Here is a 26,258-nt window from a genome sequence, read left to right as displayed (position 1 = left end):
TTGGCTTTCTGAGGGGCAAGCAGATAAACCTGAGACGGGTTTCAAAAAGGTGGAAAGTATGCTCTGGGAGAGAGTTTTCAGAAAGGAGACATGCTGAAACTTGGGAAATGAAAGGAGAGAAACAGTCAACAAAATGAGCTAAGTAGAAAGAATCACAGACAACTGCCTCATTGAACACTGACAGACTGAATATCCACTTGGCTCCCCTCAATCTTTATTAAAATAACAGCAAAGGGGGATCCAAGATGGCCAAATAGAAACAGCTCTGGAGTGCAGTTTCCAGTGAAAACACCACAGAGGGTGAGTGATCACCGCATTTCCAAACGCATTATAACTGCCCACAGACCAGGAGATGCCCAGGCTGGAAAGAGCTATGAGTTTCCAGCATGGCTGTTTCAGCTGGCGCAGCAGGTCTCCACACAAAAACTCACACAAATCTGGGTGTCTGTTTCAACTGCCACCTAGATCACCTGGGAGACAGAGCTGCCCATTCAACGGAAAAAAAGGGGGCTGAAACAGGGAACCTGGTGATCTGGCTCAGTGGGTCCCACCCCTACAAAGACCAGCAATCTGAAACACTCTGGATTGACAGCTTCACAGCAAGCGCAGCTGGACCCAGGATGGTCCAGCTCTGTGGGGGAAAGGGCGTCTGCCATTACCAAGGCAGTCCACCATTACCGAGGCAGTTCTAACTCTAACTCTATAAACAAAACTGCAAGGAAGTTGACAGCAGCTGGGCAGAGCCCACGGCAGCTCAGCAACGCCTCTGCTGGTGACTAGGCTACCTCCTTGCTGGGCAGGGCAGCTCTAAAAAAAGGCAACAGCATGTCAGGAACTTATAAATAAAGTCCCACCTTCCCAGGACAGAGCACCTGGGAATAAAAAGGCAGTTATGAGTTCCGCTGCAGCAGACTTAAATGCACCTGCCCAGCAGCTCTGAACAGAACAACAGAGCTCACAGCTCAGCACTTGAGCTCCTATAAGGGACAGACTGTCTCCTCAGGCAGCTCCCTGACCCCCACATGTCCAAAGAGACACCTCATAAAGGAGAGCTCAGGCTGACATCTGGCAGGTATCCTTCTGGGATGAAGATAACAGAAGAAGAAACTGGCAGCAACCCTTACTGCTCTGCGGCCACTGCAGGTAGAGCCTAGGCAGGCAGGGTTTGGAGTGGACCTCCAGCAGAGGGGCCAGACTGTTAGAAGGAAAACTGAAAAACAGAAAGAAGTAATCTCATCATCAACAAAAAGGATATCCACTTAGAGACCCCATCGCAAAGTCGCCAACTACAAAGACCACAGGTAGATAAATCCATAAAGATGGGAAGACACCAGCACAAAAACGATGAAAACACCAAAAACCAGAACATCTCTCCTCCTTGAAGGGATCACAACTCCTCACCAGCAAAGGAACAAAGCTGGATGGAGAATGAGTCTGATGAATTGACAGAAACAGGCTTCATAAGGTGGGTAATAATAAACTTCTCTGAGCTAAAAGAACATGTTCTAACCCAATGGAAATAAACTAAGAACCTTGAAAAAAGGTTTGATGAAATGCTAATGAGAATAAACAGCTTAGGGAGGAAAGGGGTTGTTTGGGTGGGTGAAGGACATGAACAGACACTTTTCAAAAGAAGACATTCAGGAGGCCAACATATGAAAAAATGCTCATTATCACTGGTCATTAGAGAAATGTAAATCAAAACCACATTGAGATACCATCTCACACCAGTTAGAATGGTGATCATTAAAAAGTCTGGAGACAACAGATGCTGGAGAGGATGTGGAGAAATAGGAACACTTTTACACTGCTGGTGGGAGTGTAAATTAGTTCAACCATTATGGAAGACAGTGTGGTGATTCCTGAAGGATCTAGAAATAGAAATTCCATTTGACCCAGCAATCCCATTACTGGGTGTATATCCAAAGGATTATAAATTGTTCTACTATAAAGACACATGCACACATATGTTCGTTGTGGCACTGTTTACAACAGCAAAGACCTGGAACCAACCCAAATACCCATTGATTATAGACTGGACAATGAAAATGTGGCACATATACACCATGAAAAACTACGCAGCCATAAAAAATGATAAGTTCGTGTCCTTTGTAGGGACATGTATGAATCTGGAAACCATCATTCTCAGCAAACTGACACACGAACAGAAAATCAAACACCGCATGTTTTCACTCATAGGCAAGTGTTGAACAATGAGAAGATATGGAGACATGGAGGGGAGCATCACACAATGGGGTCTGCTGGAGGGGAATGGGGAGGGACAGCAGGGGTAGGGAGGTTGGGGAGGGATAACATGGGGAGAAATGCCAGATATAGGTGACACGGGATAGAGGCAGCAAACCATACTGCCATATATGTACCTATGCAACAATCCTGCATGTTCTGCACATATACCCCAGAACCTAAAGTACAATAAATTATATATATTTAAAAAAAAACCCAGCAAACTATTTATAAAAGAAAGCATAAGCCCTACAGGGGAGAAAAGACAAAAGCAACAAAATTTGGAAGCCAAAATACAATAGCTATGTGTGAAAACTTGTCGGGGTCCGGCACGTCTGCCGGGGGACTACCGACCTGCGGGAGTCCCCGAGACCGCCAACGTAGATGTCTCGTTCAACCTGAGAGAGAGAGTGCGCGGAAAAGAAAGAATATAGAAAAGTAGAGTCTGGAGGGCTGCGTGAAGATTATGGCCAAAACGCAGCAAATTTATTTTTGTGGGTTACAGCTTTTATACCTTTGTTCTTGTTTACATTTACTTTATCCCAGTAGAAAGAAAAAAGAAGGGGTAAACAGAAAGGAAATAGAAACTCCATAAAAAATAGTTATCAGGGGCTTGTGACATCCGCTCAGAAAGCAGTTTAAGGGGGCTTGTGATAGGAGTTTACATTTCAAAGATTTTACATTTCAAAGATACAATGGCGCCCTTAAGGTGGCTGGTTAAACCTGTTTTTCACCAGGAGCTAAAACAAAGGCTTGGCTCCAGGGAAAATATGGGCAGAGGTCTCTGCTCCTCTCAGGCATCTCAATTGCAGCAAGTTTATTGCTTACACAGAGACTGAGGGGACATGGAAGCAGACAGCACAATGTCCTCATAAACTGCAGGCCTTTGCTTTGCATTCTGTTGTTGCTTTTAGTGACTCAGCTCACGGCCCTTTGTCTCACTTGACAGCCCTCGAGGTGAGGAAATGCAGACAGGTCCAGCAGCCAAACTGGGGCGAGTCAACTAGCTGTCTCGAGCCCTTGGCGCGAACATCACAAAAACTGACTTAACAGACATGCGAAAGCTGAAACCTAAGCCAACAGTCAGGGTGACCCAGAAGAATGTGATTTGTGCTGGCTCCAGAATGAGGAGATATAGGCACCTCTGCAAGTGGAAGTGAAGGGGAAATGAAGACAGAAAGGTTCTTTTCCTTATGAAGCTCATTCAAAAAATCATCAGATCCTCTCCCTAAATCACAGAGCCAATGATGCCCATCCCAACATCTCTCTGTTCTCTGGAAAGAATGAAGCAAAGAAGATGAGCTGGGGGACACCAAATGCAGCTGAGCTGAGTGTGGATCACAAAACAGGGAGGCTCAAGAAAGCCTGCACAGTACGCAGTGACACCCATAGGACCCCGACCCCTTTTCTTACTTTGCATGCCAGAATCAGGCAGGGAGGTTTACACCCACCAGGAGGGACAGCAAAGTTTCCAAAGCTCAACAGAAAAGACCTGAAGTCAAAAATACCCTCTCCCCCAACAACATGGTCCAGAAGACCACTCTACATTGAAGCCCACCAGTCGAGAAGCTATATCCAGGCTTGGGCTCAACATGAGTTTTGATAGTATTGGGAGGTGGTACCTTTAAAAGGTAATTAGGTTATTAAAATTGATTAGTGAGACTGGATTAGTTCTCATGGGAATGGGTATGTTCTTGAGAGACGGGTGTCATGAAGTGTGTCAGCCTCCTTCATCCCTCCTTTCTCTCTGCACACAGTCGATTCTCCTTTCACTTCTCTGTCATGCCATGATGCTGCACGAGGCCCTCAGCAGAAGCCAACCAATGTGGCCACCCAAAGTTGAACTTCCCAGCCTCCAGAACCATGAGCTAAATAAACTTCTTTTCCTTTATAAACTACCCACTCACAGGTATTTTGTTATAACAATAGAAAACAGCCTAAGACACCAACAATTATGATAAAATTAAATAAAGAACATGAGGAAAGGAAAGTGTGTGTATCCAAGTACGTGTGTGTGTGTGTGTGTGTGTGTGTGTGTGTGGTGACAGAGTATATAGGTTGAGTATCTGTAATCCATAATTTGAAATGCTCCAAAATTGGAAACTTTTCCAGTACCAACATGATGCTCAAAAGAAATGCTCATTGGAACATTTTGAATTTCAGATTAGGGATGTAAAACTAGCAAGTATAATACAAATATTAAAAAAAAATCCAAATTCAAAGCACTTCTGGTCACAAAGCATTTCAGATAAGAGATACTCAGTCTGTATTACCGTCATCTAGGTAAGAAGTTAATAGTTATCGTGCCACTATCTAAAAGTTACAAGTTAATAGTTTCACTATCTAAAAGCGAAACACAGAAAAGAAAGCATGCTATTAAGACAAGTGGAAGAAACAACTAAAGGAATAAAAACCAGTTGCCTCTGGGGAATAGAGAGTGGGAAAATAATAAGGAACTTTAAGCCTCTGTAGAACACTTGACACTTTAAACTATAACTCTGATTTTCAAACTTTCCTTGTACTACTTCAAGATTTTACCTATGCCTTGCCCTTTAAAAAACCAGACCAACAATAATCTATTTTTTATAAAAAACTTCAAAATCACAATGTTTAGCAGATTCCATCACATTACTTGATGATGAAAATTGATGTGTTTAGTTCTATTTGTGCACTGAAACATAAAACAGAATCTTCCCTGAGCAGTAACTTCATAAAAAAATTTGTATTTTATGCCTTACAAAATTTACCCAACTTTCATTCAGAGTCTAAAAGAAGAAAGTAGCATTAACAGGAAAGGAAATCACACTGGGGAAGGTATAACAATATGTATAGTTCGGATCGAACGCTTACAAACCGCCCACTAACTATAAATTTCAGAAGTTTAAAAAGACAAGAGCAGACAATGGTACCTGTAAATTATATGGAGACAAGTCAAGATTTTCTCCACTCATTCAACCATCACTAACTGAGGGAAAACTATACATTATGGGCTGTGTTAGACACTGAAACCATAACAGAAGAAGACCCAGGCACTGCTCCTGAAGAACAGCATTCGATTTGAGAAAAAAAAGACTTGAAAGCAAATCATTAATAGTAATTTCCCATTTTGTTCTGTTTATGTTGGTTTTTCTTAAGTCTTTCATATCAATCTTTCAAATCAATCTTTCATATTGATTTCCCATTTGCTCTTTTTATGTTGGTTTTTCTTGAATCTTTCAAATCTTTTCAAATTTTCATATTGAAAACACATTCATCTATTCCGTAAGTTGTAAAAAAAAAAAAAAAAAAAAAAACTCTTAAAGGATTACATGGGCTCTAACAGATGTGTGCAAAGGATAGAAAGAAAAGTATTAAGTCAGCAGCAGAGAAACAGCAATTAATTCAGGGGTGGGAGGAACAGTCCCAGAAAAGCTTCAAAGAATAAATGACATTAGGTTGTTTCTTGAAAGATAGGAGAATAAAATTTTACCAAGTATAGCATGCTAAGCTTCCAGGCCAGGGAGAGGGAAAACAAGTAATTGGGCCCTAAAGGTTATAAGATTCAGTAAGTTACACTGCTATGGATATAAAAATATAACTCATTGCCACCTCACCATACTGCAGAGGCAAAATAAGACACATCAATCTAACAGAATTGATTAGTTGCTTCCCTACCTGTGCCCAGCTTACCTGGCTTGCACTTGTTCCTGAATTTCATATCTCAAGGTGAAAAATACTTCATAAAGACAAATCCAGGTTAAGAGTATATTTTAGGACACATTTGTATTTAGTTGGGGATTAAATAACCTGGTAGAAATCATGCCTAAACACTATAATGTTTCAAGTTAAACAACTGTTAACCATAGTATCGCTGAACTATCTCCGTAGCAAGAAAACGTAAAGAAAACTCTTGAGAAAATGCTAACTCTAGGGCTATTTACTAATTCTGCTGTCATTTTGACACTGTCTGTTAAATTATGCTATTTACAATGACTTAGCCCCCCAACCTGATATATCAAATTATGAACAAAGAGAAGTTCAAAGTAATCCCAGCACGCCCGTGATCGTTACCCTGTAATGGAACCATCCCTAAGTAATTCCAGCAACCCCGTGATCGTTACCCTGTAATGGAACCGTCCCTAAGTAATTCCAGCACGCCCGTGATCGATACCCTGCAACGGAACCGTCCCTAAGTAATTCCAGCACGCCCGTGATCGTTACCCTGTAATGGAACCGTCCCTAAGTAATTCCAGCAAACCCGTGATCGTTACCTGTAACAGAACTGTCCCTAAGTAATTCCAGCACGCCCGTGATCGTTACCTGTAACAGAACTGTCCCTAAGTAATTCCAGCACGCCCGTGATCGTTACCTGTAACAGAACCGTCCCTAAGTAATTCCAGCACGCCCGTGATCGTTACCTGTAACAGAACCGTCCCTAAGTAATTCCAGCACGCCCGTGATCGTTACCCTGTAACAGAACTGTCCCTAAGTAATTCCAGCAAACCCGTGATCGTTACCCTGTAATGGAACCGTCCCTAAGTAATTCCAGCAAACCCGTGATCGTTACCCTGTAATGGAACCGTCCCTAAGTAATTCCAGCAAACCCGTGATCGTTACCCTGTAATGGAACCGTCCCTAAGTAATTCCAGCAAACCCGTGATCGTTACCCTGTAATGGAACCGTCCCTAAGTAATTCCAGCACGCCCGTGATCGTTACCTGTAACAGAACCCTCCCTAAGTAATTCCAGCACGCCCGTGATCGTTACCCTGTAACAGAACTGTCCCTAAGTAATTCCAGCACGCCCGTGATCGTTACCTGTAACAGAACCCTCCCTAAGTAATTCCAGCACGCCCGTGATCGTTACCTGTAACAGAACCCTCCCTAAGTAATTCCAGCACGCCCGTGATCGTTACCTGTAACAGAACCGTCCCTAAGTAATTCCAGCACGCCCGTGATCGTTACCTGTAACAGAACTGTCCCTAAGTAATTCCAGCAAACCCGTGATCGTTACCTGTAACAGAACTGTCCCTAAGTAATTCCAGCACGCCCGTGATCGTTACCCTGCAATGGAACCGTCCCTAAGTAATTCCAGCACGCCCGTGATCGTTACCCTGTAACAGAACTGTCCCTAAGTAATTCCAGCAAACCCGTGATCGTTACCCTGTAACAGAACTGTCCCTAAGTAATTCCAGCACCCCCATGATCGTTACCCTTTAACAGAACTGTCCCTAAGTAATTCCAGCACCCCCATGATCGTTACCCTGTAACAGAACTGTCCCTAAGTAATTCCAGCACCCCCATGATCGTTACCCTGTAACAGAACTGTCCCTAAGTAATTCCAGCACCCCCATGATCGTTACCCTGTAACAGAACTGTCCCTAAGTAATTCCAGCAAACCCGTGATCGTTACCTGTAACAGAACTGTCCCTAAGTAATTCCAGCACCCCCATGATCGTTACCCTGTAACAGAACTGTCCCTAAGTAATTCCAGCACCCCCATGATCGTTACCCTGTAACAGAACTGTCCCTAAGTAATTCCAGCACCCCCATGATCGTTACCCTGTAACAGAACTGTCCCTAAGTAATTCCAGCACCCCCATGATCGTTACCCTGTAACAGAACTGTCCCTAAGTAATTCCAGCACCCCCATGATCGTTACCCTGTAACAGAACTGTCCCTAAGTAATTCCAGCACGCCCGTGATCGTTACCTGTAACAGAACTGTCCCTAAGTAATTCCAGCAAACCCGTGATCGTTACCCTGCAACAGAACTGTCCCTAAGTAATTCCAGCACGCCCGTGATCGTTACCCTGTAACAGAACTGTCCCTAAGTAATTCCAGCACCCCCATGATCGTTACCCTGTAACAGAACTGTCCCTAAGTAATTCCAGCACGCCCGTGATCGTTACCCTGTAACAGAACTGTCCCTAAGTAATTCCAGCACGCCCGTGATCGTTACCCTGTAACAGAACCGTCCCTAAGTAATTCCAGCACGCCCGTGATCGTTACCCTGTAACAGAACCGTCCCTAAGTAATTCCAGCACGCCCGTGATCGTTACCCTGTAACAGAACTGTCCCTAAGTAATTCCAGCAAACCCGTGATCGTTACCCTGTAACAGAACTGTCCCTAAGTAATTCCAGCAAACCCGCGATCGTTACCCTGTAACAGAACCGTCCCTAAGTAATTCCAGCACGCCCGTGATCGTTACCCTGTAACAGAACCGTCCCTAAGTAATTCCAGCAAACCCGTGATCGTTACCTGTAACAGAACCGTCCCTAAGTAATTCCAGCAAACCCGCGATTGTTACCCTGTAACAGAACCGTCCCTAAGTAATTCCAGCACGCCCGTGATCGTTACCCTGTAATGGAACCGTCCAAGTGAAGAAGCCCTAAAAGAATCTTGGGGGGGTACATTTTGTGGTCTGGTTTAGATTCGTATAATGGGTCTCAAACCGGAGCCTGCCTCTGCATAACCTGGAAGGCTTATTAAAATATGGACTGCTGGGCCCCACCTCCAGAGTTTTTGATTCAGTAGGTCTGGGGTAGGAGTTTGAGGATCTGCATTTCTAACAAGGTCTCAGTTGACACTGGTGTAAACTGTCGGAATAGTAATTTCCATATATAAAATGAAACACAGTATACTAAGTTAAATTGTAACTGTCAGTAATTTAAATATGAATTAAATAGCATTATCAATGAAATGACACTGAACTCACTTGGAATCCATTTTGGTCACCTTCTTGGTGAAAAATTCATCTACACCTTCGTCCACTCTCCCCATGAGACCGTTCTGTTCACCGTCTTGGGAGACTATGTTGGCAGCACAGACCTGCAAAACAAACAGATGTAATGTTAGTTCACGTGCACCTTAACTTTGTAAATATTTATTACTAGATTTAAGCCACTGTGATAAGGGCTATGGGAGGGACACGGCTCACTAAAATAGGGACCACGTAATCTACAGGAATAGAAGCCACGTGTACAATCACAACACAGACAGGAAGAAACAAAAGTGAGGGATGCACTATAAACACCGTGCCTTGTGGAGGATTCATGCTGACTGGTGCATCAGGAGAAGATTGGACCTAACATACAAAGAGTCGAGTGTTTCTAAATGCAGAGAAAGGCACTGCAGGCATGTGGTGAGAGGAAAGGGAATAATACATGGAGAAATGAAACACACACTGACTTCTGAGAGTGGTGATAACCCTGGGGCCTGAGGTGTGTGGGTGGGGCTAAGAATGCAGCATAGCAGATGCTAATACTGCCTTCCGTACCCCTCCCCAGCCTACCCTCTTTCTTGCTGGAAGAGCCCTCGGGTCAGATTATGGATGCTGATTTGCTTACGCTGAATACTACAACCCCTCCTCTTGCCTGTGATTGACAGGCATGGGAGTGGGATATAATCCTAGTCTGTGAGATGCAAGGAAAACTTTGCCAGGCAGCTCAAGGGGGCAGGTTTTGTCAAGAGGAGAGAATGTGTTTTTCTGCAGTTATGTGTGGGAGATGTTGTATCTGAGCTGAGGCAGGCCACTGTTCACCAAACGGGGTGGCCCAAGGATAAAAGGGGTCACGCATGTTGACAGCCACAAAGCAGAACGGGGAAAACACCTGGGTGCCTGTGCTCTTCTGCTGAACAAGCCAGGCCTGGATCCTGAGGCCTCAGGACTTTCTGTTAGGTGAGAAAATAAGTATTTCTTACTGTTTAAGTCACTTTTGAGTGAGTATTGAGCATTTCATAATATCCAGGTGAATACTCTCTGACTAATAACACTAAAACCCCTAAGGAACAGCCTTGAGCCTTATGCCAAGGAGTATGGAACTGACTCCTCAGATGACAGGGAGCCAGCAACACAGCAGCATGGCCCAACCTGAATTCCGGGAAGGTAATTCTGGGGCAGCATGAAGGACCAATTGGAGATTTAAGACAATGTAAGTAGGAAAACCTGTTTCGGGAGCTCACACCAAAGACTCCTGCAGTAATTTAATCTAATGTGGGGGTGAGGAGGGACTAATGAAGTGGAAAAGTGAGAATGGAAAGAAAAGAGCTGCCCAAGACACGGTCCAAGTTTCCAGGCCGGGTAAACGGGAGCACGTTACTAAGATCGTATCTGGGGAACATGACGTGTCTTATCTTCTCGAGTCTTTGAGGTACTGTGGGAAATCCAGAACCAGGTGTCCAGCAGGCAGCCAAAAACTCAGACCTTATGAGAGAGGCTGGTGAGAAGCTATCATAAAGCTGTATCGAGTCGGCATGTCTCTTTGAAAGGCCAGCTCATAGCAGGCTTAGTCAGGTGCTTGATTTGTGTCAGCAGCGTAGATTAATATTTCACAGACAGGTTGTGGACAGCTGAGAAAGAGCATGCATCTTGCCCATGCCGTTGGATGCAAGGACGAATTCTTGTGTGCTTGGGATACCTGGTCTAGATGTCTTGCCACAGGGTAATGGGAAAGTTGTTTGCTGTAATCCTGATTTGCAAGTCTCCAGGTGCCTAGGGAGGACATGGCTTATGTCTGTATGGAAACTGTTTAAAGAAAAAAACCCTTATACACTTCATTCATCCGGAATGAATCTAATCATGAACTGTGTGTTTGAGCTCATGTTTGTGACATGCTGAAAAGTGAGGAGACAACAGGTAATAGACAACAAACCCTACAAAATAACAACTATACCTCTTATCTGAATTGTGCTTTGTATTGGAGCAAGGTTTTCCTATGTGTTGCAAAAGAGCAGACAATCAGCAAAGTTCTCTCATTCTGTTACGCAGAGAAAAAAGCTCACTGAATAACTTCTATTTTGATTACAAAACATAAAGTAGTACAGAACTTGCTTGTATTATATTATTTTTCTCTTCTGGAAAAGAATGCAGGATAGAATGTCTATAGGAGTAATAGCCCCTTAAGTTAATATAGTGCTTGATAGCTTACATGTGTTTTACCCATGATTTTACCACCCTTACGTCTACCCTTTAAACTGGAAGAGGTAGTACTATCCTACTTTTTGGTTAGTCACAGATCAAACAGTGGCTCGGAAGGTGAGGGGCACCCACACCAGTCACCTGATGACGGATGAAGAAAGGTGTGATCCCAGGACATACAGTCCTAACACAGGGCTTCCTCCCAGCTTCCCCCTAAAGACTCCTCTTTCCATTTCAGAAAAAAAACCAAGTTAAGTTTTACTCATGTAATTTCTCCCCTCAGGAAAAATTTCTCTTTTCCTGCTTGGAAACAGAATTCACAGCTAGCACAAAAGGTTCTCTGGGGATGTAGGGTACATCAACGAGTTTCAGAGACGGAGGGACAGAGCTGAACAAAACTGTCTGCTTTCCTGCAGGACAAACCAGCTTTTCGGGCTGGCCTGGCCCCTACAGATCATCCAGTCCAACCCTGTCATTTTAGAGATAAAGAGACAGAGAGTAGACAGGTGAAGAGAAGTCCAGTATCACTGAGAGATGGTCCATGAGACACGGTTTAAAACGCATCTTTTAAAATAGGAAGCAGGAGGTGGCATCAGCCTGTGTGAAGAGCAGTAGAAAAACAGAAGACTGAATTGAAATGTAGTTTGCAAACGGGTTCAAGGCCAAATGCACATGCTGTTTCAGCTCCTTTTCTAACAAAAGCAAAGGAAAGGACAAACAGTCATCAGAAGTTCTCAAAATCCCATTTGCTTTTGGTCTTTTCTGTCAAAGAGAGTACATCTCAGACTGAAAAGGGTAGCAAAGCTGTTGGAAAGGAAGGGAGCAGAAACCTCAGCCATGAGCCTGTGGCCAGAACCCACTGCCTTTGCTCTCAGAGAAAGGGTTTTACAAATAAAATCAGGAATCGCTGTTGCTGATATTTGATAAAGAAGGTGGATTTTGTACCTCCAGTGTATAAGTGCTAAAAGGATAATTTGTGAATGCTGAGAAAATAAGCTGGTGATTGTGAGGACTAAAGGTAATTCAGACCACCCTGTTTTCCTCTGCCAGGATTATCACAGTGAACACACCGGGGAAAGACAGTAGGCGGTGTGCCTGGATTTTGACGTGGCAGCTGCCAAGTCTCTCTCAATGTCTTCATAAGCTGGATGGAGAGGAATGGGTAGGAAGTAAGGATGATTCGGTGTACTGTAACTCTTCAAACAAATATACCAAAAAGTGCTGATTAGTGAACTGAATCATCATGGAATCTTATGTGCACACATTAGAATGTAAAAAACATGGAAAATTAATTCACTACGCAATCAAGGAATAAGGAGCCCAAAGAAAGTAAAATGACAAAAATACAATAAAATAAAAAAATTAATGACCTTGAGAGGATTGATAAGACTGACAGTTGACTTTCAGAAAAAGACCAATAAAAGAGATAATTACAACATTAAGAGAAAAGGCATTAAAAATATGTTAAAAATGAAAAAGGGGACACAGCTGTAAGAGATTAAAGCTATTGGTATAAGAAATAAAAAACTTGAAGGAATTCTATAAACAACGAAATGAACAATTAGACAACATGGAATATATACTAAAAATACATCAATTATAAAAATGATCTTAATTAGGTAACCTAAGCAGATCTATGACAAAAGAAATCAAATCCCTAGTAAAACATCTACATACAAGTATCACACGCACACAAGCATATTGACAACACTTGGGCCCAGCTGGTGTCCCCAGAGAGACAGAGACAATCTCTATTATACGTAAACTGTTTCAGAGAACAGGAAAGAAGAAAGAGCTTCCCAACCAATTTCATGAAGATAGTATAACTCTGAAACTCAGCTAGATGGATGGCTTAGACAAGAAAAATAAACATAAGTCTCTCTCATTTATGCATATACATGCAAACATTCTCATATAACAGTAGCAAACAAAGCCTAGCAGTGTATTAAAACAAAGAAAAAAAAATAATGATTAAGAGAACGTCATCCTCAGCAAACTGACACAAGAACAGAAAATGAAATACCGCATATTCTCACTCATAGGCGGGTGATGAAAACTGAGAACACATGGACACAGAGAAGGGAGTACTACACACTGGGGTCTATTGGGGGGAATAGGGGAAGGACAGCGGTGGGTGGGGGAGCTGGGGAGGGATAGCCTGGGGAGAAATGCCAAATGTGGGTGAAGGGGAGGAAGGCAGCAAAACACACCGCCATGTGTGTACCTATGCAACTATCTTGCATGTTCTGCACATGTACCCCAAAACCTAAAAGGCAATAAAAAAAAAAAGAGTGCTATAACACTAGAAATGTTCATGTGATTCACCAAAATTTCACATTAAAAAAGAAAAATTATCAGGCTCAACAAATACTGAAAAAAATAATCAAATTTAACAACCATTCATTCCAAAACAAAATTAGCAAAATAGAAGGAAACTCTCTCATCTGAGTAAGTAACAGCAGAAACTGCTTTGTGTCTGGTCAGTATCGATTCTCTCTTGTTTACTCAGTAACAAAACCCTGACTGACTTGGAGTATCAATGTGACCAACTGGCTACCTATCTCCCTAGATACTCTTGTAGCTGGGGATGGAAAAATGGTTCACTTCCGGCCAATAAGATGCAACTGGAGGCATACTAGGACTTCTGGGTAGTTTAGATTCCCTGAGGCATGCACCCTCTTTTCCTCTGTCTGAAATACTTGTATAAAAACAGATTAAGGGCTGGGCACAGTGGTTCACGCCTGTAATCCCAGCACTTTGGGAGGCCGAGGCGGGTGGATCACGAGGTCAAGAGATCGAGACCATCCTGGTCAACAAGGTGAAACCCCGTCTCTACTAAAAATACAAAAAATTAGCTGTGCATGGTGGCACATGCCTGTAATCCCAGCTACTCAGGAGGCTGAGGCAGGAGAATTGCCTGAACCCAGGAGGCGGAGGTTGCGGTGAGCCGAGATCGCGCCATTGCACTCTGGCCTAGGTAACAAGAGCTAAATAAACTCCGTCTCAAAAAAAAAAAAAAAAAAAAAAAAAAAAACAGATTAAAGGCCTTGCCTGAGAATAAGATCAATAGCCAGTCACTGGGATGATACCGCCATTTTAAATGTGAATGCAACCTGTGGTTGAATAAACAGAAGTATCCTACTTAAAAGAAGAGAAGCAATGGGCTGGGGGTGGTGACTAGCACCTGTAATTCCAGTATTTTGGAAGGCTGAGGCAGGTAGATCATGTGAGCTCAGGAGTTCAAGACCAGCCTGGGCAACATGACAAAACCCTGTCTCTACAACAAAATGCAAAAATTAGCTGGGTGTGGTGGTGCACACCTGTAATCCCAGCTACTTGGGAGACTGAAGGAGGAGGATCACTTGGGCCTGGGAGGAGGAGGTGGCAGTGAAGTGGGCCTGGGTGACAGAATGAGACCCTGTCTCAAAAATAAATAAACAGAAAGAAGCAATATGGCTGATCTTACTAAAGTACTCTATTTTATTTTATTATGAATAAAGTGCCACACTGCAATTTATTCAGAACAGAGTAGTAAGACTTGTAAATGAATTCTAGATAGTTTCATCTAAAGAACATCGAAAGAGCTGAAGAATTAAGATTTGACCCAGAAAAATTGTTGTTTACTAGGTAGAATAGACTTAGATCCCATGTGCTATCCCAGAAGACAGATACAAGACGGCTAAGTTAAAGTAAGAATTTAAGAAACGCAAAAAATAATTTAAGAAAATGGCAGCTTCAGAGAAAGAAGCTTCATTGTAGACGGAATGGCCAATTAATGACTGTGTAGGGGTTTTTAAGCACCTAATGAGGAACTGGACAAGATGACTTCAAAATCCTTTTCAGCCTTAAGATGCCACAATTCAATGTATACAAGAGAAAACCTATTACCCAGCATTCAGTCCATTTTAATTTGAATTGGTTTGTTTCATCACTGAGCCAAGCAGTGTGGGGCTATGCCCTATGCCAAGAATATCAGGCAAACTGACTGATACTGACATGTCAGCAAAGTGAAGCCCCTGCACGGTATAACATATCAGCGAAGGATCACGGGCAAATCAGTTACCTGCCCTGGGCTTCATATTCCCTTGAATATTGAGTAGATAATCTTTAAAATCCCTTCCACTCGGAGATTATTCTAGTTAGTGGTACAGTCAGCACTATATCCCAGTTCAATGTTCTTTCCACTCTTCTATAGAAATTTTTCAATAATTTTTCTTTAAGGGAATATTTTTCACCTATAGTTATGTCAGGAAAAAGGAGAAAGAAGTAATAGCTAACCGGCAGTGGATGAGCATAAGCACACCTCCATCCCTGTTGGGTGTCGTCATCAGAATGCTCACCTGCAGTTAGGTGGCCACGTGGCCAAGTTCTGGAAAATGGTACTCAGATGAATGTGAAGCTCATCCTTTCAGACCTGGCCCATAAATCCTCAGGGGTATGAGCCTTCAGGCTTTATGTCATCCTCCAGCTGAATGGCTATGACTTGAAGGATCGAAAAGGAGGACAGAGCTACAAAGTAAAAGTAGCCTGGATCCCTGACAACTGTAGGGTTCCCTGACCAGAAATACCCACAATGAACTATGACATGAACAAGAAATAAATTACAAAGTATCAGAGATTTAACATAGCAAAAGTTTATCTCATGTAGTAGCCAGTGTTACCCCACCTAACACAGCTGCCCTTCAGTATCTGAGGGGACTGGTTCCAGGACTGCTGAGGATACAAAAATCCACAGACCCTGCTATAAAATGGCACGGCATTTGCATATCACCTGCAAACATCCTCCTGTGTGCTTTCAATCATCTCTAGGTTACTTTTAATACCTAATACAATGTAAACGCTATCTAAATAATTGTTACACTGTGTTTTAAAATTTGTATGATTTTTTACTGTTGTGGTTTATTGCCTTTTAAAGAAATATTTTCAATCCAGAGTTGGTTGAATGCTGAAATGCAGAATGTGTGGATACGGAGCATGTCCCGACCTCATCAGTCTGTTCTAGAGAGATTTCACCTTTGTCCACAATGAAGCTAGAACTCACAGGGTTGGCATACTCTAGGCTGTTTTCCCTTAGGCAAAGAAGAGGGTATCCAGGGGTCCTGGAACCAATCCCCCTCGGATGCTCGGTTATGTATACTACAGGCTGCCCCTTTTCTCTGTTGCAGCTGGAACATTCTGGTACCTTCAAAAATGGTATTTCCACTCTTCGATTACCCACATGACGCTCTTTTCCCAAAAGCAAAGACTTTCTGAAAGTCAACGAGGAAATAATTTTTGAATAAAAATTTTTGTAAAGTTAGTTAATTTGTTTCTTAGTCAATGTGGGCAAGGACCCTTTGAATTAATGAGGGTAAATGAGCGTGGCATTACATCACTTTCCAGGAATTTTTTGCTCTTCCTCCTCCATTTAAGCGTAGAAAAGGGGGAATAGGTACAAATGCAAAAGCAAACCTGAGATTTATATTGTAAAGAGAACTAATGTTAATAAAATGGAAATACTAGCTTTGAAGAACAATATTTTAAAGTAAAGGATGGCATACTTTTATCCTATTTATTTCTCATGACAACTCAACAGCGTAGGCAATGCTGGTATTTAGAAACAAGTTTGCTCAGGCTTTAAAAAAAACCCACGTGCCTTTGTCCAGATACACATGGCCAGGGAGTGGAAGAGCCCAATGGCTGAGTCATCTTACACATCCTACTCTAACTACTAGGGTAGACAGTTAAATTCTATGGGCGAAGCAGCTATAACGTAATGTTTAAAAAATTTTTTAGCTACTTAATTTAAAAAAGAAAGAAAGAAACATTTTATCTCCTGTTATTTTAAAAAAATCTTTTGTTTCTGTTTTTGGAGTGGCAGAGATAGAATTAAAACATATAGCTAAAATGTCTATATCCATTGTCCTTAAAATAACTGTGGTTTGATATAAGGTTAAACTTTTGTGCCTAGTTTCTTTTTTTTTTAAATAGGTTACCTACTCTTCATATTTACATAAAAACTTATTGGTACATTTTGGCACAAAAATCGGTCATTACAACACCATGTCTGGCATGTTGGCATTTAACTTAGCCTTGGCTTTGAGAATTCTGACAGCTGGAAAAGTTCATTCGAGGCATTGGGGTTCAGGGCCGAACTCCAGAAAAGCTAAGACAGACTGTGGATGCACTGATTCTACTCAATGCTAGGAAGAAAAACAACAATAACTGTTAATAACGGCTCTTACTCAACATTAGTAATAAAAGTAAGCCACAACCTCCTCATTCTTACCTGAAAAATGTCAGTAATGGTGTCTGTGTGGCAGCTTCACGGGCTGTTAGACATGAAAGCACTTTGCAAATTGTAAGCAGGGTGATATCGTAAGGTAATATATTTTCACTATGAATCCAAGTGAAGGTGTGCTAAGCGATATTTCTCAGTCCACCGATGCTCTGGGAAAAAGCCAGATCTCGTTAGATCTCTGGCCATAATACTTTATTTTGGGACTTACCTTTGTGTTACACAGTCCCTAAGGGAAAACAGCCTACAGTATGCCAAGCCTGTGAGTCCCGGCTTCAACGTGGACCAAGGTGAAATCTCTCTAGAACAGACTGATGAGGCTGAGACACGAAACACCAAAATATGGTGCATTTGAGAAAATAGCAAAAGCCGGAAGGTCATTCTCACCTTCCCCTTGCCGTTCTGCCTTTGAGGCAGGTCATAAAAGCTTCATTCAAGAAGTGACCTCCCTATTGGCAGAGATAATAAATGTCCTCTCTATAGCCAGAGAAAAGAAAGGTCTCTGAAGACATGGGATAAGAGAGAAGAATCTGAACAAACAGGCCTTGCTAACTGCCCCCAGCTTATTACCATCGGATCATACTCCCTTTGTCAAATGCGACCTCTCTGTATCCGCTTCATCAAACTTAGCATAAAAATACACAGGTTTCTCCTGTTTCTTTGAGTCAGCGTTTCTGAAGGTTCCCATATCACATAAAACTTACATTAAATAAATTGTGTTGTACTTTTCTCTGGTTAATCTGCCTTTTGCTACAGGTGCTTCAGCCATGAACCCTAGTGATACGTGAGAAAAGAAATCTGTTCTCCCTTGCAATATATAGCGTGTGCCTCCAACGGAACTCTGCCACAGCTTCCTTCCCTTCTTTTCTATTTTTCAAACATTTAAGGAAGAAATGCTGGCATGGTGGCTAATGCCTGTAATCCCAGCACTTTGGGAGGCTCAAGCAGGAGGACAGCTTGAGGCTAGGAGTTCTAAGACCAGCCTGAGCAACATACCAAGACCTCATCTCTACAAAAAAATTATTTTAAAAAGTAGCCAAGCATGGCGGTATGCACCAGTAGTCCCAGCTACTCAGGAGGCTGAGGTGGGAAGATTGTTATTGCTTGAGTCCAGGAGTTTAAGGCTGCAGTGAGGCAGGATTGTGCCACCGCACTCCAGTCTGGGCCACAGAGTGAGACCCCGTTCTCAAAAGGAAAAGAGGGGAGGGGAGGGGAGAGGGAAAAAGTACACATGAGTCACCAGTTTTATCAAGGATAAACTTACGCCATTTCACAGACGAATGATGTTGCTAATCTTATTCCATATGGAAAGAGCCACAGAGAACCCATTTATTAACATTCTAGAACCTAAGGTGTGGGTTGTTGTGGGGGGGTTGTCTCTATCTATCTACAAAAGTGTTTTAAAGGAACGTGGATTCCTGTAAGAATATGTAAAAATGCACTAAAAAAAGTTAAAAATTAATAAATTAGAAAACAACATACTAGATTTTTTTTTTTTTTTGTATTTTGAAACTGTGTCAAGCTCTTTGGATTCAAATGAGAGAAATTAACCAGACACAATGAAAGCCTGACCTAAAGTGAGGGTATTATCAACCCAGCAGGTAAGTTTTTGTGACCCTCATCCATCTATGTCTCCAGCTACCCGCCTACTTATCCAGTAAGAACTGTTGAACCCCTACTGTATTTTCAAACCCAGTGTAAGCCCTGAGCATATTACCGTGAATAAGAAATCGCAGGCCCTGCCTACACAGAACTTAGAGACAAGGAGTGAGCTGAGAAAACACTATGTGATGAGAGCTGTGAGGGTAAGCATCAGGCACTGGAGGAGACGGGGCCTCCATGGAGAGTTGCTCAGGCTGTGCACTGTGCACGACGAGTCTGTGAGAACAACTTCCCTGGTGTCCTGTGACCCTAGCTCTGAGGGAACACAGTGGGATGGGTAGGGAGGGTTTCCTGGAAGAAGTCTTGCCTTCTTTAGAAAGTATGGCCTAATGATAATTAACTGGGGGTACTTAGCAAGGCCTGTTGGTTCAGATTTTTCCCTCTGTCCCCATGCCTTCAGAAATAAGGATATTTCTCTCCTCTGGCTACAGGGAGGGCACTTCTTGAATGAGGCTTTTATGACCTGCCTCAAGACAGAAAGGCAAGGAGAAGGTGAGAATGACCTTCTGCTTTTGTATTTTCTCGAATCCCAAGGCGCCATATTTTGGGGTAGCATGTCCCAACCTCATCAATCTGTTCTAGAGAGATTTCACCTTTGTCCACAATGAGGCCAGGACTCACAGGCTTGGCAAACTCTAGGCTGTTTTCCCTTAGGGACTGTGTAACACAAAGGCAGGTCCCAAAATAATGTATTATGGCCAGAGATCTAAAGAGATCTGGCTTTTCCTCAGAGCACCGGTGGGCTGAGAAGTAGAGAGAAGTGGACGAGATGCAGAAAACCTGCAGGAAGTTCTCAGACCAGGAGATGGGAAGAAGCAATGAGAAAAGGGCTACAGCATTAGAGGGCTGGAGCTCGGGATGGGAGGAAGCGACAGCGAGGAGGAAGAGGGAGAGCCGCTGATCAGGATTGCATTCTGCTCTCTAACCTGTCAACTGACCACGTCCCAGGAAAAACAGGGGCTACGAGAAGCACAGGCTTACAGGGAAAGGTAGGATCTCAGTTTCAAATTTTGAGCCTGAGGTACTCATTCAGGTTTAGGAGGCAAGTGGATATCCGGAAATTTACAATCACAGAGACTGAAACCATGAGTTCATGTGACACCACCCAGACAGACAATAAAAAACTTACAAGGTCTGGCAAGAAAAAGTAAAGCCCACTGCTGGAGAGATGGGTGGAAAGGAGAGTGTGATGACTCAGAGGTCAGTGGGAAACCTCCTGCCGGGAATGGAACGTGTCGATGAACTGCTGAAACATCAAGCAAGATGATGGACGGCTGGAAAGGGGCCACAGGATTTGGTCTGGAGTGACCTTGGGAGGGTGGTTTCAAGGGTGGGTAGACACAGAAGGAAGATTTTGGTTAAGATGTGGAGTGACAGGAAGGTGAAGAAGAGACAGTAGAGACACGTGGCACAGGCAAACTTTTTGAAGAAGTTTAGCTATAAAGGAGAGAAAAGGCATTAACCGGAGAGAGACACGGGTATGCTACAGTCAGGCTCATCGGCACAGACAACTGAGTCTTCTGCCGAAGTAGAAAGAGCAGGATGTCACAGTCACACACCGGGGCTCCCACTCAGGGCTCTTCTCCATCCCTTCAGTTACATCAGTTTGCAGGTTCTCAAGCACACGGACCACAGCTGAAGGTCAGAGTGTGGAGGAGGGGATGCAAGTGTGCATTCCAGAATCAAACAATTCTTAATTAACCATTATTTTTTGGTACTTCTATCTTTTTTGCCCAGACACTGTAAAATGTTAGACATTTATCTCACCCATATGTCAGATTTCAGACACGCAGGTGAGATTTAAAAAATGTCTCTAGCATTTATCAAGAATAAGGATTTCCTATTGTGGATAATCCTTATTTATCTAAGGATGTCCAAAGGCAGCTCTGTTCTGAACAATTGGAAAATTCACAGCATCGTCTTCTCCATAACTATGTTGTTTTTATTTACTTTTTCTTTTAAGTGACACAATCTGTCCATTCTCCCAAATTGTCGAGCGCCAAGTTGAGATACTTTGCATGTCACATGTCCTTTCCCATAGCTTTGTGTTTGTGCAAAGCACTTTAGCAAGAACCTCCAACTTTCCCCCGAGGAGAAAAGGGTGGGGGAGCGACGAGGCCTCTCCAGCCCACTCACCGCTGCTTGGGTGGGCTGCTGCTTCTTATTCCTTTTCGGCCTTAATTTGGTAAAGTGTTCCAGCTTCTTCCCCTCTTCGGAGGGCAACTCAGACATTAATCCCGAGCTCCGCTTCTCCTGCCTGAGGGATGGGAGGGGCGGGTCTTCGATGTGAATCGGTACCTCTTCCAGAGCTTTATCTAGATCAAACTCCATTTCTAAAATTAAACAGAAACAAAAACAAAAAAAGCCCATGGCCAAAGCTTAATGCATAGAGATGGATAAAAAAATTCCTACAAGTCATTTTAAGTCTAGCATGGAACAGCAAACACCCATTCGCAGATCATGTGACTCTTTCTATTTACCCACACGGTGCGTCCATAAGGAACATCCCTGAAGTGGTCTAAGGCTCTCGCCGAGGGCGCTCCACAGTCCCAAGGAAATGAGTGGCAGCGGCAAAACACTTACCAAAGGCCCTCGAAACAGGCCGCAGCATTCGGCTGTGGATACTCTTCCTTTTGGATTTAGGAGTCATCTGGCAATAAAATTAAAAAAACAAAACAAAACATGACGACTTAGGCAGGTAGCCACAGAAAACTCATCTTTCAAACTTGAAACATTCTGGATCGACTGTTTAACTCAGTAGCTGTTTCCCTACTTTAGTGGACGGCTGAAAGCCTGACTGAAAAGATCTATTTCTAAATGATTTACAATTTCTCAAGTGGTAACAGCTAACCTCTTTCTTTTGTTCCCTCAGCCCTAACCAGTTAAATTCCACTTAAACAGCTGAAAAGAACAATAAATTAATTTTAGTCCAAGCTGTGCATGAGGATGTTAAAATGGATACAAAAATAAAAATCAAAGGCTGTAAAAGTCAGTCACAAAAAATCAAAAACAATTATTCACTGATCACTGTCACAGTGACATCAATATAAGCAGCGCTGACCTCTTTCTGTGTCACGTCAGTGATTTAAGGAGTTTCACTCCCTTATTTCACATTTCGCCACCAAGATTCTGATCTTTACATCACGAGCAAAGACCAGGTAAAGGTGCTAGGATTCAAACATCTGTATCTGCTGGCACTTCTCGGTGAAATGCCTTTGATCTTGTTAATCCTCTAGAAAATGAAACCCAAACTCAAACCAAAGACCAAAACTGAAGAGCACTTTCCTAGCATTGGTGTTGACTGTTGATGGTGCAGAGTCGCCCCTCAGAAAGGCGCTACCTTCTCCCTCAATAGGGCCACACAAATGTCAAAGACGGAGGGAGGCTTTGTCATCACCTGCACAAGTGAACTCCAAGGATGAAACCAAGTCACAAAAGTGACAAAGGCTAACATTCCTGTTGTCGGAAGGAGCAGAGCCAGGGCCAGAACCCAGTGAGGAGGGTCAGGCCGGCTTCCTTCCTCCTACACCATTCGAGACCCACATATGGACGGATGGATGTTAGGGATGTTTCCACTGGTTTGATATCGGGAAACTGGTATGTGTACAAATGATGAGATAGCATAACTGAAAGAATTCAGTTTGCACACTTTCACTTCATTTAATAGGTTTTCATCTAGTGCTTCCTCAAAAGGAAATCTACATGACTGAAGAACATTCTTTAGCTCCAAGGAGAAACTGGCTGATACTGATCTTTAAAGCAAACAAATCTATAGTTTTGACAATTATGCCAGTTTTAATAATAACATCATTTTGCTATTATTTATCATTGAGAGAAAAGAGAGAGAAAAAAAAAATGATGAGCAATTATATTGAAATCCAGACTAGTTTTCCTGACATACAAAATGAAAATGGCTGATTTAGCTTTATTCAAGGAGTTGTAAAAGGCGGGCAATCTGAGGAGTGTCTATTTATAAAGTAACTGGCTTTGCATGATTAATAAAAGCTCAGCTAACTCCATGCAACTGGAAAGGAATCCAGTTTGAAGGCAGTTCTCCTCAAAGTTAGCCTTGCAACTGGCTGAAGAACTTAGTTCCCTGCCTGGTCTATTCACAAGTAAAATCTCTGAAAATAATTAATTCTCAGGAGATACAAGCTATCAAAATACATGCTGTGTTCGGTCGCAACAAGTTCTTCAGTATTCTATCCATCTTGTGCACAACCACGGTAGATAAAATAATCAAGCAGCAGCCTCAGATGTAACTTTTAGCCAACTTCATTTAGATAGTCACAGATAAAGAGAAAAGATGTTTAAAAATGCATGGACTGAAAATGTCTCCCCCCCCGCCCCCCGACTCTTGATTAGATTTTACAGAAAGTATATTCATGGGTAAAAATAGTCTGGTTTAAGTTTCCCTATCATGAAAGCCTTTATAATAGATACCAAATACATGTAAAATATATAAAAATTATGACATTTCAAATATATTATAATTACATAAAATACAAAATTATAATTTTAAACATAAAAAATATGTACTGTATGTAAAAGAAATAATGTAAAATATATACAGAAAGCATCACATTTACAAACTGATGTCCATCTGTGCCTAGGTCATTCAGCTCAATTTAATTTCACAGATATAATTAAGAAATACACAAAGTCATCAGGATATTGTGACAGTTGATTTCACTCAAAGTGGAGCGGGTTTTCTCCTCTTGGTCCTGTTTTCCAGTACTCCAAAGCGCAGGATAGAAAGTTTGACTATCAGAAAACCTCACTCTAATGTATTTCACTGCTTTCCTTTACTTTGGGTGCTTTTCACAAGGGCAAATAACTTCTAATTACATTTCCCGTAAAAGCTATACTTATCCTATCTTTTAGTTCTGAGGTCTTCCCACAGAGCCAGTGGAGTTTTGCTAGAGCAGAATCTGCAATCAGGCTACTTTCTGCAACTGATGTTAAGGCAGCAACCCAGTTTCTGTATCTTTCCCTTATGGGATTAAAGTATAACAACGGAGACAAAAAATAAATAAATAAATCTGATTTCTCTCCTATTTTTCTTTGGAAGTAATTCTTCCTTAGTTTTACAGAAAGTGTGAACTGCCTTCATCTTATTGGCTTATTTCTACAATGCTATTACATATAAACGTAAAGCAAGAGGAAATATAAAAATGTACTGTAATTATCCACCTGTCTACTTAGGAGAAAATATTTAATGTTTTTCTGGAAATTTGGTTTGTTCGTACTCCTTCCTCCTTCTCTCCACAACTGTTGGGTTGATGAATTACATCCCAGAAAAAGAAAAAAAATCTGACTTTACCAACTTCTCTAACACTGTTAGCTCTCTTCTCTTTTTGTACCAAAATGAAAGGATCGATTTTTTTCAGACTGTTCCTTAGTCTTTATTGACCTTCCCCTGACATTTGTTAATGCCTAAGTACTTTCTGAGTCAGGGAAATCACAAACTGTCCATCAGATGAAGGGGGTCGGCATTTGAAAAAGAAGAGGTACACACTGCAAATGGACCTCTCATCAATCAGCGGTTAACACTGTCAACCTGAGGCCTGGACGAAACTAACTTATCTTAAAAATGCACCTTGTAATCAATAAGGTATAATTTTCAATGCCCATATCCTAAAGAAATATGAGGGAAAATGTGTTAAACTTTGGTGTTAAATGTAATTTTAGAGGGAAAATCTCAAACACAGACTTCTTCCTTGTCCTAACATCACGAATCATCAATAAATCCCCACTGCGGCAGACACTCTGAACAGAAATGCCACAGCTCTATTTTCTGATAATCTAAAAGCAGCATCAACGTCTCCATTACTCTGAAATTGTACTCACTTGATCAAATTTTTATAATGAATTTTAAACGATTCTGTATAGAGCTCAACTGAGATATGTCTACTTGTATCACAAGTTAAAGACTCATTCTGGAACCTAAAAACAATGTAAGATTTTTTTCCTGTCAAACCCACTAGGCATACGTTAAAAAAAAGAGAGTCAAATTGTTTATGTCACTATAGAAATAAAAAGCGGTGATCTGTTTTTGCCAAATTGGCACAAATAATAATAAATAACACTCTTGCTCCAAGCTCAGGAATCTAATAATTACCTCCTCCTCACTACCAAGGCTGTAGAAAGAAACACATAATAATAAGAAAAGCAGCTGAGAAAAAGATTAGGAAAGTTCTTCCAATATAAGAAGCAAATCATAATGTGGATTTTCTACAACGCTGGGCCCCAAACAAGTAATATGACAAGAATCAAGAAAAAAGCTTAAAAGCAATCACGTCTTTATTATCACTACATGAGTGGAATAAGCACTTGTCTCCTCCTGAATGTTTGCATCCTCTTCATCAACACTCTGCTTGCTTTCAGGCACATGGCTGGAGATATTTTAAATTCATCGCCTGTTTTGCTAGCTGAACCATCTTGTAAAATCCAATCTTGTCTCTAAATTGTTGCCTATTTCATTCAGGATCTGCAGATGGACGACGCTACAGTCTCCTGGGAGACCAGCCAGGCAGCACAGAAGCAAATGGAGCACAAGAATATCAAGTAGTACAGCCAGAAACCGCAGAGCCACCGAAAAATACTTACACTGGTACAGCAGAGAGTCTCCATGCAGCAAAAAGAAAGAAAAAAATATGAATGGAAGAGAGATAAAGCAACAGCATTACTAGAAACGGGCGGGAGAGGGATACCACTCACAAAGAAGGGAACAGAGAAGCTAAAGCACATAAAAAGCCTTCACAGCAGAGGAATAAGGCAGGAATGAGGCTAACATAGTCATGGCTTAAGACATCCAATGCAGCCTTTTATAAGCAGAAGCACAATTACAGCTTGAAAAATTTCAGAAACTCCTGACCTACAGATATTATTTCTTTTGTTAGGTGTGTGAAAAGTGTTATCTACCAACCCCACAAGACATGAATCTCATTTGGGGAATAACGACTTTGTCAGCCCCAAAACACATAATGGACAGAGCATCGGACAGTTATTAAAGAACCCCATGTACGTCGTGGCTCTTGGACCACAGGACCAGCCTCAAGAACTAAGTGCGGACAGTGCACCTGCCGGTATGCACAGGCATCTCTTCTGGGGCCGTTTACGTCATTCTGTGCTCCCAGCGCATTTTAGGAGCAGCAGCTTTGAATTCTTTGCCTCTT

The 26,258-nt window shown here is 42.1% G+C and overlaps 1 protein-coding gene across 16 annotated transcripts in view; it reads right to left on the bottom strand.

Moving 5' to 3' along the window:
* CARMIL1 (capping protein regulator and myosin 1 linker 1) overlaps positions 1-26,258 on the bottom strand; it is a 468,543-nt gene that overhangs the window by 20,141 nt on the left and 422,144 nt on the right. For 13 of the 16 annotated variants that reach the window (XR_013533624.1, XR_013533622.1, XR_013533623.1 and 10 more), the window contains 3 exons: positions 21,664-21,730; positions 21,217-21,413; positions 8,940-9,052 (listed from right to left, as the gene is read on the bottom strand). Coding sequence is in view for 13 of the 16 variants with exons in the window: in XM_078368170.1 (XP_078224296.1) it covers positions 8,940-9,052; positions 21,217-21,413; positions 21,664-21,730 (377 nt within the window). In the remaining 3 variants the exon portion in view is untranslated. Of the gene's footprint in view, positions 1-8,939; positions 9,053-21,216; positions 21,414-21,663; positions 21,731-25,689; positions 25,708-26,258 lie in introns of all 16 variants that reach the window. The other 3 variants (XM_078368165.1, XM_078368162.1, XM_054254719.2) reach the window with 1 other exon arrangement.

The sequence above is a fragment of the Callithrix jacchus genome, chromosome 4 (genome assembly GCF_049354715.1).
Source record: "Callithrix jacchus isolate 240 chromosome 4, calJac240_pri, whole genome shotgun sequence".
NCBI lineage: Eukaryota > Metazoa > Chordata > Mammalia > Primates > Cebidae > Callithrix > Callithrix jacchus.
This window is presented reverse-complemented; position numbering and strand designations above follow the sequence as displayed.